General features: G+C 46.1%; 1 protein-coding gene across 1 annotated transcript in view; it reads right to left on the reverse strand.

The window, feature by feature from the left end:
* Positions 1-573: 573 nt before the first annotated feature.
* Positions 574-13,471, reverse strand: part of LOC145411034 (uncharacterized) — a 33,248-nt gene continuing 20,350 nt past the window's right edge. The window contains exons 2-7 of the mRNA XM_080281096.1: positions 10,482-10,615; positions 9,613-9,699; positions 8,683-8,812; positions 4,563-4,708; positions 3,564-3,819; positions 574-671 (exon numbers count right to left, since the gene is read on the reverse strand). Coding sequence (XP_080137222.1) covers positions 574-671; positions 3,564-3,819; positions 4,563-4,708; positions 8,683-8,812; positions 9,613-9,699; positions 10,482-10,615 — 851 coding nt within the window. The remainder of the gene's footprint in view (positions 672-3,563; positions 3,820-4,562; positions 4,709-8,682; positions 8,813-9,612; positions 9,700-10,481; positions 10,616-13,471) is intronic.

A 13,471-nucleotide genomic window follows, 5' to 3' on the forward strand; every position in this document is an offset into this window, starting at 1 on the left:
ATTACTACCACCATTCTTCGTGACTAGCATCATATTCTAGCGTTAATCTACTGTTATAACTCAGCATTCAAGATGAAGAGATGGTAATTTTAGGCCAAGTTAGAGTGAAAATGGTATATCATCACTACCACCTTCGTTACCACCATTATCATTCATCACTACCAACATCGCTAGTAACATCAATAACTGCTACCAACATTACCAGCACTGTTACCACCACTACCACCATCACCATTATCAACACTACCACCACTACCATTACATCATCATCATCATCATCACTACCACCACTACCATCATCACTACCACCACAACGATCATCATTAACAATAACAGCACCATCATCATTGTCATCATCATCATCATCACTACCACTGTCATCATCATCATTATTACCACCATCACCACTACCTTCATCATCATCATCATCATCACTCAACATTATGCATCACACAACCCTAAAATCATAACCTTTAAGGGCAAAACAGCCACTGTGTGTGTGTGTGTGTGTGTGTGTGTGTGTGTGTGTGTGTGTGTGTGTGTGTGTGTGTGTGTGTGTGTGTGTACGCTAAGTTAAGCAGGGTGAGGCAGGGCGAGGCAGGAATGTAGCAGAAGGAGAAGCAGCAGCAGGAGCAGGTGATGGTGAGGCAGGCTGGCGTTAGGGCTGCTACCTGAAAAAAATTATTATATTATTATTATTATTATTATTATTATCTTCAGTATTTTTATGATCACCATCTTCATTTTTTATCAACTTTTACTTACCTAAATAATAAACTACCTACCTACCTCTCTATATATCTGTGTCTGTCTGTCTGTTTGTGCCTAGCCATCTGTCTGTCTATTTATCTGTCTGCCTGTCTTTCTATCTATCTAACTGCCCATCTATGAAACGCCTTAATCCTGACGGGTGTGGCTGCAGACAAAGCGCCTCCATGGATCCCTGCCCTCCGAAATCAGGCTTCCCAACCTCCAGCTCACACCCACCTTATTCCTATACCTCTCTAACCCACACCCCCACCTCATCAACTACGGCATTATTACTAACATTACTGGTACGTTTATTATCTTCATCATATTTATCATCACCTTCACCACCAACAACATCAACATCATTATCACTTTATTATCTTCTTCATATTCATCTCCAGCTTCAATCATGATCAACACCCACACAATTGACTTACGAAGTTCTTGCTTAACCCCGGCCTGTATGACCCAGCGCACCTATCGACCACAAGTAAGCAACTGTTTGTGTGGGGCCGTCCTATAGATACACTACAGTACAGACACCGTGTGAGAAACCAGCGTCCCCTTGAAGATGACACTACCTCACCAGGGTCGGATCAGGGTCCTTCCCACGGCGAGGTGGAGGTAGCAGTTGTTTAGCTCCGCCCAGGGTATGTGTGGTGAAATGAAGGCGTGGGTATGGTGATGGTGATAGCTGAAATGTGTATGTGTAGGGGGGGGAGGTGATGTGTGTGGGTGTGTGAAGGGGTGTGTGGAGGGAATGGGAGGAAGGGAACCATGGGGGGTCAGCTCTAGCGGAGAATCGCGTGAGAGTTAAGCCTGAGACACACACACACACACACACACACACACACACACACACACACACACACACACACACACACACACACACACACACACACACACACACACACAAACACTCCCCCCACACACATACCATAACCTACATACAAGAATACATACACACCATCACATTATGATTCACATACATACAAGAATACATACACACCATCACATAAACATTCATATTTTAACACACACACACACACACACACACACACACACACACACACACACACACACACACACACACACACAGAGGCATATGCAAACATACATACAGTGTACATACTCAAACATATATCAACAAACATTTCGTCCCACACACAGACAAGGTAATACAACACATGAAATCACTGATGAATACACACACACACACACACACACACACACACACTAAAAAACTTCCACACGCACACATGTAATCCACACATGCAAGCAGAACCACACGTACACAACCCACACGTCATGAAGGCATTAGTAGTGACTGCTGGAAGAAAAAGTAGATAACATAATACACACACACACACACACACAATCGGTAGAGAGGTGGCCTGCAGTCCCAACGGACCCAGGTTCGAATCCCGGCTGGGGCAGGGAACAGTTTAAGGATTTGAATTTCATTAAATCAGGCTTTCCTGATCTACCAGAAGACCCGCCGACATGTCGTAAAAATACCCCCGCTAATACCAATACACCAGTCCTGTATGAGACAGCCCTAGCATGTATTCAATATGGACGGTGGGTGTTAGCGCCGAAGTGGTGACATGTAGAGGTGTATGGTATGTAGGAGGACTGCTGGACCTTGATAGCAGGCTGTGAAGCCTATCCCCAGAGTCGGACACATAAAACACACACACACACACACACACACACACACACACACTCTCTCTCTCTCTCTCTCTTTCTCTTAGACTCACCAATCCCCCCCATCTCACAAATATAAGCATGGACAGAAATAACAGTAAGAAATATATGCTTTTGAATACAGACAGACAAATGATGATGATAGTGATGGTAATATCCCTCAACAATGATCTGCTTCTTACGTGCTCACTAAATTGTCGACTTTCTTGCACAAATTTGATATCGCTCTCTCTCTCGTAATGTACTCCTTTCCTCTTCTATCTTTCTACCTATTTATATATCCTATTTAACTATCTATTTGTCTGTCGGTCTGTATGTTTCTCCACCTACCTGTCTATCTATTTATCTATCTACCTGTCTGTCTGTCTCTTTATCACCAGACGCCATAATCACGCAAGGGGTAGCCACAAACAAATCTGCCACCCTGTCCTTCGCGATCAAGCTGTCCTAACATCAACTCACAAACTCCACCCTGTATCTCCTTTTCATCCTCGGTTCCCTTCTCCACCTTCCTCCTACAACCACATATTCTAACAAATTCTCTCTCTCTCTCTCTCTCTCTCTCATACATCACCATTTACCTCGACAGCTTCCCGCCCTTCCCCCTCTGCCTGGCGGAGCTCTGAGAAATAGCTCAATTTTACACTATTTTCCCACTTTCTCACGCCCTCACGACCACGTATTTATCTCGTTTTGCCAATTTTGTCTTCATCTCTCTCTCTCTCTCTCAGAATAAGAGTGGTAGTGAGGGTTTGAGATGTAGTGTGGTGCTCCTTTTAGACCTATTTATCTATCTACCAACGTATCTATCTAACTATCTACCACCCTATCTATCTATCTATCCTACTCACCACTAATGATTCCGTCCTACAATGAGGGTAGTGGTGATAGCCCGAGATACAGTTTCTGTACCTCTCTATTATCTATATGTCCATCTATCAATCTATCTATCTACCCATCTATCTACCTTACTTTCTACTAAAGATCCTCTCGAACGTATTTAGCTATAAGTATCTGTTCATCTGTCTTTATGTCTGCTTACCTGCCTATCTATCTATTTATCTATCTACCTATCTATCTGTCTGTCTATCTATCTATTCACTCACCACTAAAGATCCTGTCCCAGAACGAGGGCGGTGGTGTCGGCTTGAGGTGTAGTGTGGCGCTCTGTCTATATCCGGCCAAGTCAGTCTGGTGGGGGAGGGGGGAGGGGGCGCCACCCCCTTGGGAGGCCACGCAGGTCACGGAGAGCGCCCCCGAGGTGACCTGGGGCCGCGAGAAGGTGAAGGTCAGCTGGGAGGTGACCCGGGCCAGGTGGCGTTGGAACACGGGCGAGGAGGAGGTTACCATCGAGGAGTCAACCTGAAACATGGTCGTCTTTAGCACTGATACATGTTGCATTTCGTTTCGTTTCGTTTATCATGGCTTCAACGTGGTTCCATGCGTCGGCCTAAGTCACCTGATGGCGGCTCTCCACTTAGCTCGATCTCTAGCAGCCTCTCTATTCAGTCCCTTATCTTTGAGGTCACACTGCATGACCTCGTCCTAAGTCATTTTTTTGGTCTGCCTCTTGCAACTCTCTCCTCAAAGATCCAATCTCTCATCCTCCGCACCCAGCTGTCATCTTCCATCCTCTCCACATGCCCAAGCCATCCCATCCACCCCTTATCATCATCATCATCGTCATCATCATCATTATTCAACCCAGTTTCCCTCACATAAACAGGAGCGTAGGGACCCTGGGCTACACTACTCATTCGCGATATTTAAGGCAACGGTGACCAGCCTCCCTTTCCCCTGAGTGGCATGGGGTGAGCAAGAAAACCAACCACCCCTCAGATGGAAACCTTACAGGCTCCATCCAGGTGTAGCGCCTTAGCCCACTAAACCACCAGGCGTCATTTGGTTACATGGTTACGACCCAGCGTAGAGAGAGAGGAAGGAATCAGGAAACATAATAAACTTATCAGAAAACTCCTGGCGATTTCCCTAAATATAATAATTCTGGCAAGATTTGTTTCCAACCCATGGGGGGGATGGCTATGCAGGTGAAATGCATGCTCTCTCTCTCTCTCTTTATCTCTCTCTCTCTCTCTCTCTCTCACCCTCCTTCCGTTGATGAACCAGGTAAGTGTGGGCGGTGGGCTGGCTGGGGGCGCTGTGCAGGTGAGGGCCACTCGCTGCCCGACGGAGATGTTGTGTAGGTTGATGCCCGGCGCTGCGTATATGCTGGGGGGGCCTTCAGGTGCGTCTGTGGGAGGCAGGGAGGAGGGTGAGGCATGGGGGGCAGTGGAAGAGTGTATGTATAAATGTATCTCTATTTATCTATCTGCATATCTATATCTATTAATCTATGTATCTGTATATCAATATTTTTTTATAAACATACCTATATTAGTCTGTATAACTGTATATCTGTATCTATCTACGAGTCTGTGTATCTATATCTTTATGTATCTATCTATCTGTCTGTGTAACTATATGTTTACTTATGTAGCTATCTATAAAAAAAAAATACATATAAAATTAGGATGTGAAAGGAGGGGGAAGGGGAAGAAGGTGGAAAAGAGAATGAGGATGAGGATGGAAAGGAAAAAGGAGAAATTGAGGGAGAGGAGAATCAGATGAGAGGAAAGGAGAGTGAGTGAGAGGGGAGGGTGAAGGAAGGTAAGGTGGGAGAGTGGGGGTGAGAGGGTGAGAAAGTGAAGGTAAGGGGAGAGAGAGAGACAGGGGTAAGGTAAGAGAGTGAAAGTGAGGGGTGAGACTGTCAGAGAAGGGGTGTGAGTGAAAGAGAGAGTGGAGTACTAGGAGTGAAAAGTGAGTGGGGGGGATAAGTGAGAAAGTGGGGTGTTGGGGATGACACAGTGAGAGGGAGGAGTGAGAGGGTAGGGTGTTAGGAGGTGAGACAGGGAGAGAGAGGGGTGAGAGAGGGGGGTGTTAGGGGGTGAGACAGTGAGAGAGAGGGGTGAATGAGTGAGACACGGGATGAAAGTGAGTGAGGGGGGTGAGAAAGTGAGAGGAGGGTGAGACACTGAGAGAGAGGGGTGTTAGGGGGTTGGGGGTGAAGGTGTGAATGAGGAGTGATGGTGTGGGGTGGCGGACCAATGGCTGGCCTCCTCCACACACATGCAAAAGACCCCACTGTCACTTAATAAAATTTGGGGTCAACGAGAGACACGGGAACATACTTCAGTCCCCCTCCTCCAACAACCCCCGTTTTCTCTCGCTCCCTCGCCCTCCTCCCGTCTTTTCTCTTTTTTCTCTCTCTTTCCTTCCTTCTCTTCTCTACCTCTTCCCCTCCTTCCTCCACTATTCTTCTTCCTCTTGCACTCCTCTACTTTCCATCTTCCTCTCTCTCTCCTTCTCCTCTCCGTCCATCTTCCCTTCTTTACTCTCTCCCCTACCCTCCCTCCTTCACTCCTCCTTCCTCTCTTTCCATCTTCGTTCATTCCTATCTCCCTCCCCTATTTCCATCTCCCTTGCTTCACCTCCCTGGTTGAGGGGGAGGGAAGGGGAAAAAGGAAGGGGTGAAGGAGAGGGAGAGAGAGGAAAAGGAAAGGAGGAGAGAAAAGAAAATATAAGCAAGGGAAGAAGAGAGGGAAGAAGGAAAAGGAGGGAAGAGAGGGGATAGGAGGGAAGAGATGGAGTGGGAGGTACGGAGGAGAAGAGGAAGGGAAAGAATTATGGGAGAGGAGAGGGAAGGAAGGGAGAAAAAGGAGGGCAGAAGGGGGGAGAGGGGGGAAAGGAGGGATGGAAGAAGAAACACAGACATGAAAACATACTTTGACCCTCTCCTCCTCCCCCTCCCCCTCCACAGGCAAGATGGGAGGGGAGGGGAAGAAATGGAGAAAATATAAATGATTGATGAAAGAGAGAAAAGGGAAAGAAGGAAGAGACTGAGGAAAGGAAGAATGTTGATAAAAATGAGGAAGAGAAGAAAAGAAAGAGGACAGGTGGAATAAAAATGAGAGAGAGAGAGAGAGAGAGAGAGAGAGAGAGAGAGAGAGAGAGAGAGAGAGAGAGAGAGAGAGGGGGGGAAATGGGAAGAGAGGTAGGGAGAGAGTGGGGGAAGACTGAGGGAAAAGGAGGAAACAGGGATGGAATGGAGGGGGGGGGGAAAAGGGAGGAGGGGAGAGAACACAGGGAGGAAGGGAGGGAGGGAGAGAAGTAAAGGATGAGATGATGAGAAGGAAGGGAAGGTGAGGGCAAAGAGAATCAGGGAGGAAGGGAGGAAAAGGAGAGAAGGGACGAAGAAGAATGAAGAGGAGGGAGGGGGGAAGGAGGAAGGGAAGTGAAGGAGGGATGTGAGGAGAAGGAAGATAGGGAGAGATGTGGGGAGAAGAATGGGGAGGGAAGAGGGAAGGGTAAGGGGAGGTGAGAGGAAGGGAGAATACTGAAAAGGAAGCTTACATGTCATCTATCACACTGATCATCACTACCACTATCATCACCATGCATATCACCATCACTACCATCATCATCACTATCGCTACCATCATCAAAATCAACAATACATTCATCACCACTATCATACCATCATCATCACCATTTACATTACCACATCAATACTATCATCACCACTTTCACAACTATCATCACCATTAATATTACCATCATCACCACTATCACAACCATCATCACTATCACTGCCATCATCATCACCATTAATATTACAGCATCAATACCATCATCACCACTATCATTATCATCATCATCACCACTAATATTACAATCATCACCATCAATACCACCATCACCACTATCACTACCATCATCATCACCATTAATATCATCATCACCGCCTCGAACACCAACACCACAACACACCACACCAAATCAAACCTCACCACACCACACCACATCAGACCAAACCACATCACATCAAACCTCACCACACTATACCACACCGCATCACACCGTAACACACCACACCAAACCACACCACACCACTACCCCCAGTTCAAGAAGTGGTCCTCTTACTCTCACGAGGTTCATTCATCACCACAAGACACGCCACATTTCCTCATCTCCATCCCCTCTCCCCCCCCTCATCTCTCTCACTCTATCCCTCTCTCTTATACACACAATTTACTCTTCATTTCCATCTTTAAATCTCTCCTTTTCTAAATCACCTTCACTTATTCGCATGCTTTCTCCTCATTTCTTTCCATTTCCATCTGCATATATCTCCTTTTTAAAATTACCTTCTTCTTATTCACTCTCCATTCTTGTCAGTCTCTGTTTTGCGTTTTAGCTTCCTTATTCTTTTTCAAAGCCCCTCCCTCTCTTTCTCTCTCACTCTCTCTCTCTCTCTCTCTCTCTCTCGACACCTAGCTACCTACCTATTACTTTACCTGTTTTTCCTAACTCTTATCCTACCTGCTAACTTGTCTTATCTACCTCTATTTTCCTCCCGTGCCTACCTACCTACCTATCTCCTAGCCCGCCTACCTTCCCATCTGCCTACTTGTCTGTCTCCCTTTTCCTAGCAACCTACATCCCTATCCTCCAACCTGTCTCTTCCTTCTCTCTCTGTTTACCTACCTACCTCCTACCTACCTACCTACGCACCCTTCGACAAACATACCCTTCTACCAGTATGCTTTTCTACTCCCTTGCTATTATCCTTCTCTCCCTTAATGCCAACTTTCCTACCTACAAACCTGCCTACCTACCCTCTCACTCACATACTTACCTATCCTCCATCCCCACCTGTCCCCACCCACACCCCCTGCCCACGTACCTACCTACCTCCCTACTTATCACTATTCCCATCTCCACATCCATCCCCTCCCCTACCCCTTACCCTGTACTAACATATGTTGATCAAGTGTGCCTACCTCCCCAACAAACCTGTATGTCTCCCCATCTCCCCACATATCTCCTCCTCCTCCCCCACCCCTTTCCCCTTACCCACATATAACGGTCCTGTTTGCCTGCCTTTATACCTACCTACCTGCTTAATCTCCCTCCTTCCCCACCTACCTACCTACCTACCTATCTCGCCACCTCCCTACTTACCTAAATACCTACCCATCTACCCATTTCCACCACCTCGTTCCCCGTTACTCACATATGTCTGTCATGTTCGCCTCTCTGAACTCCCTCTTCAAGCTAGCGTAGGCCATTACCTCACACACCAGACCTACCTACCTACCTACTTACCTGCCTACCTACCTACCTACCTACTTACACGCCTCCCCCAGCCCCTTGCCCAGTACTTACATATAACCGTCATGTTCGCCTCTCTAAACTCGGTCTGGAAGCTCGCGTCGGCCATCACCTCACACTTATACACTCCAGCGGTGTCCAGGCCAACACGTTCCAGCACCACCACCTCCTGCCCACTGTGGCCCTGGAATGCAAGAGAAGGTGAGAATCGGTCTGGAATGTGTGCTGGAATCTGGTTATGGGCTGGAATAGGTGATGGAAGGAGCCTGGAATGTGTGCTGGAATCTGGTTATGGGCTGGAATGTGATGGAATGAGCCTGGAATGTGTGCTGGAATCTGGTTATGGGCTGGAATGAGCCTGGAATATGTGATGGAATGAACCTGGAATGCGTCCTGGAATCTGGTTATGGGCTGGAATATGTGATGGAAGGAGCCTGGAACGTGTGTTGGAATCCGGTTATAGGCTGGAATATGTGATGGAAGGAGCCTGGAATGTACAATGAAATGGGCCTGGAATAGAAGAGGACATGGATTTGGTATAATACAAATAAATAAAAAAATATACATCTATCCATATATAAATACCAATCTGCCTACCTATCTACCTCTATCCATTTATCTATATCTAACTACTTCTATCCATCTATCTATATCTATCTATCTACCTCTATCCATCTATCTATACCTACCTATCTACCTCTATCCATCTATCTATACCTACTTATCTATCTTTCTGCAGTAATAGGAAACAGAAAATGATCTCTAAACAATATCATGAAACTAAAACTTCAATTACTAAAATAAGAATGGAAGTGGTTCTATCTGTCTATCTATCTATTTATCTATCTATCTAACAATTACCAAAATAAGAATGGAAGTGGTTCTATCTGTCTGTCTATTTATTTATTTATCTATCTATCTATCAGCAGCAACAGGATAAGGAAAGAGACCTCTACACGACCACCAGATGAAACGACAACTTACCGAATTGAGATTGGAAGTGGCAGTCCAGTTGACGACCACCCCGGTAACTGGGAAGTGGTTCCTGGTTGGCGGCACGTACTGGTAGAACTGGGGAAGAAATAAGGTAATCATCTCCCTCCCTCCCCCCCTCTCTCTCTCTCTTTCTCCGACAGTTCATTATTTTCATTTTTCATTATTTGTATTCGTATTTTCCAACTAGTTTGATAAAGTGTGCTAATAAACTCTCTAAGGACGCGTCCACGCCAGATGATTGCTGGGACAGGCTGATGCGGGAGGGGACTTCTAAGGGTTACAGTGATGCAGACTCCCGCCCGCATCAGTAAGACTCTGGTGTGCGCGACTTTATAAACTAGCAATCACTCTTTTTCACCCATATAATTCCTATAATTTTGTAGTTAGAAGATCAAAAGTGTAAAATTAGAATCTTGCAGACTCTAACAATCATTTTAATTTGCTTGAAAAGTATTTGGTGATCATATGGGTGAAAATAAAAACACATACATGGATCTTACAGACAACTGGTACTCAATAAAGTTTCTGTGTAAGTTACGATAAAAACACGTACAAGTAGTCGTACACACAACTGGCGTTCAATAAAGTTTCTGTGTACGTTACGATAAAAACACGTACAAGTAATCGTCTACACAACTGGCGCTCAATAAAGTTTGTGTACGTTGACAGATGCACATACAGGCAATCTTACACACTGCTGGCACTCAGTAAAGCTTGCAAATATAGCGTGCAATAAAAATCCCATATACAGTATAGAGTTAAGTAAAGTCAGTATATATAACACACACAGTAAAATTCCCATATATAGCGTCCAATAAAGTTTGTATATCTAGCACTCAGTAAAGCTCGTGTGTTACCTGGTCGTCGCCCCTCCACCACTTGAGGGAGTACAGCTTGTCGCCCTCCTCCCTATACTGACACTCCAGCACCACACGTCGCCCAGCCAGAACCACGGGGGGCACCACCACCCTCTCCACCCGGATGCTCGTCGCTGAGGAGGGATAGTTGGCCGGTTAGTGACAAGTTAATCTCCACACCTCGGCGGGTTTGCTAGAGTAAGAGATTAGTATTTCTCCACAGAGATTTAAAGTGTTCAGAGCAGACAGGATTTTAGACATCAACATAGAGGGAAATATTAAGAGAAATACTTTGAGATGGTGTGGCCATGTAGAAAGAATGAAGAAAGACTGACTAGAAAAGTATGTGAGCGAGGAGAAGGAGGAGACCAAGGGTAAGATGGAGGAAAGGTATGGAGAGATGTATGAGAGGGAGGGGGGGGGATGAGTGGAAGGGAGGGCAACCAAATGGAAGAAGACAGGGCGACGTGAAGGCGATTTGTGTGTCGCCACCTCGTGCGGAATGAAGGTAAACAGTTATGACAGATAGACTGCACGAAAAACTACTCAAAAAATAAACACAAGGCCATAGCCTACCACAGATATAACAGGTACCGTATTTCCTATGCATGGTACACAATTATGGTACAGTGCCTATTACAGCATATTATTTCCTTCGCCAAAAAGGTTATGTTTTTGTCGGCGTTGGTTTGTTTGTCTGTTACCAGGATTACTCAAAAAGTTATGAACGGATTTTGCTGTTATTTTTATTTTATTTATTCACTTATTTATTTATTTTTTGAGGGGTAGGGTTATGGTCAAGGAACAATCCATTAGGTTTTGGTGGTGATCCGGATCACCATCTGGATCCAGGAATTTTTTAAAGGATTCTTTACCATTGTGGAATTGTAACAATTTCATCATTTTTGCTTTTGACTCGATAAGTAATGCCTACAATGCTAGCACTTCACTTCAGCCTTGGCGGAGGTTTGCAGTCTCGGATTGCTCTTGTTATTTCTAATATTTTTGTCTAAACATGGACTCCGCCGGCACTCCCAGGGTCTGTCAGCAGCAAAAGTGTTCATGTAGTTGAGAATTCTACAGAAAGTTTAGAAAGCAAAGGCAGAACAGTACTTATGCTACCTGAGGACTCGAAGATCTTAATATTTCCCTGTCAGACACACACACACACACACACACACACACACACACACACACACACGTATTTCCTAACACGGCGTAGGTCTACATTATATTCAAAGCTTAATCACTGGCTGGATGGAAGAAGGAAAGAGATGGGTGGATGAAAGATACAGGAGGTATGGAAAATAAATGGAACAGAGGAGGTAATTCTCTCTCTCTCTCATTTGGAAGCATTTAAAGACTTCTGTTTGATTGAAAATGCACTACCTTCTCATTTTCTCTCTCTCTCTCTCTCTCAAACTAAGGCTCTGCTGATGACACTGAGACACACATTCACAATTTTAACTCACACACACACACACACACACACACACGTAAGTTTTCTGTTGTTCCCGTCCCTCTTTATTTTAAGGCTTCGTGACGCATCGCTGAGAGAGAGAGAGAGAGAGAGAGAGAGAGAGAGAGAGAGAGAGAGAGAGAGAGGTTGACAAAAGAGTGAAAGGGATGTGTGAGAGGAATGTAAGAGTGAGGAGTGTGAGAGAGGTGTAAGACTGAGGGGTGTGAGGGAGGGATGTGAAAAGGATGTGAATGGAGTGTGGGAAAGAGGTGTGAAATTGTGAGAGAATGGGGTGTGAGAAAGCGGTGTGAATGAGGTGTGAGAAAGGGGTGGAAGAGAGGGGTGAGAGGGATGGATAGGAGGAACAGAAATGGCGGGAAGGAACTCAAAGAGAATGGATGTGAAAGGGGCGGGAGAGGGCGTGAGGCGGCGTAGGGCAGAATGGGGGATGGCAAGATATGGTAGGGTGGAGTAAACAGAGAGGGAGGGAGGGGAGGGAGAGGGTGAGAGAGGGAGGGGGGGAGGGCGTCAGAGAAAGTGGGAGAGGAATATGGGCGGATATGTGGAGGGAAGGAGGGAAGAATAGGAGGAAGAGAAAGAGGGGAGGATTGGGAGGGAATGAGAGGCCTGAGAGAGGGTGGAATGAGGGTGGGAGGGGGAATAGGCAGACGGAGTGGACGAGAGAGAGGATGAGAGAGGAGAGGCAGGAGGGAGAGGAGGGAAGAGAGCGGAGAGGCAGGAGGGAGAGGAAGGAAGAGGGAGGAGCGGTGGGTGGGTGAACAGTAGGGAGAAGGACAGCAGGGAGAAACAGGGGCGAGAAAAGGAAAGCTGGGGGAAGGCAGAGAGACGGGAAAGTGAGATGGAGGGGTGTGAGGGAGGGAGGAAGGGAGAAGGAGGAGGCATGAGAGACGCTGGGTGGGAGAAAGAGGAAGGGGAAGGGGAGGAGGAGAGAGGGTGGTGAGGTGGGGTGTGGCAGGGCGGAGCAGGGCAGGGCGGGGCAGAGTAGGGTGGCAAAGATCAAAGGCCTTAGTATCGGCACTCCTACCACCTGACGCCACCTGCAGTTTCCATTTGCGCCCGTGATTGCGTCCCGCCCCACCCCTGTTTCATGCCAGTTTCAAACACCCCCAGTTTCCCCTTCAACCCCCTCCCCCCATAATTTGAAAGGCATAGTTTGATGTATATAAATTCGACTTCACGAGCCTCACACCGCGAAGATTATGCTGTGTGTTATTACTGGCGCTATCGTACCAAGGGCGGGAAACTGTTTGACACTGTCTGGTAAATACTGTTGCGTATATAGACTAAATTTTCAATACCCGAGCAGCTTTAATTTTCTACCTTTTCATTAACACAGTGGTAAGATGTTTAAATTCAAATTCACGATCCCCGCCGCGAAAATTATTATGTGTTATTACTGGCGTTATTGCATGTACGGCGGGAAATTGTTGATCTCTAAATGGTAAATTCTGGATATATACAACCTTAACTTTATAAATGGTGTCTATAGATAATCTGACAGCGCTGTTTG

This window comes from Coenobita brevimanus, chromosome 87 (assembly GCF_032717465.1).
Source record: "Coenobita brevimanus isolate Jiangsu-jjx chromosome 87, ASM3271746v2, whole genome shotgun sequence".
Taxonomy (NCBI): Eukaryota; Metazoa; Arthropoda; class Malacostraca; order Decapoda; family Coenobitidae; genus Coenobita; species Coenobita brevimanus.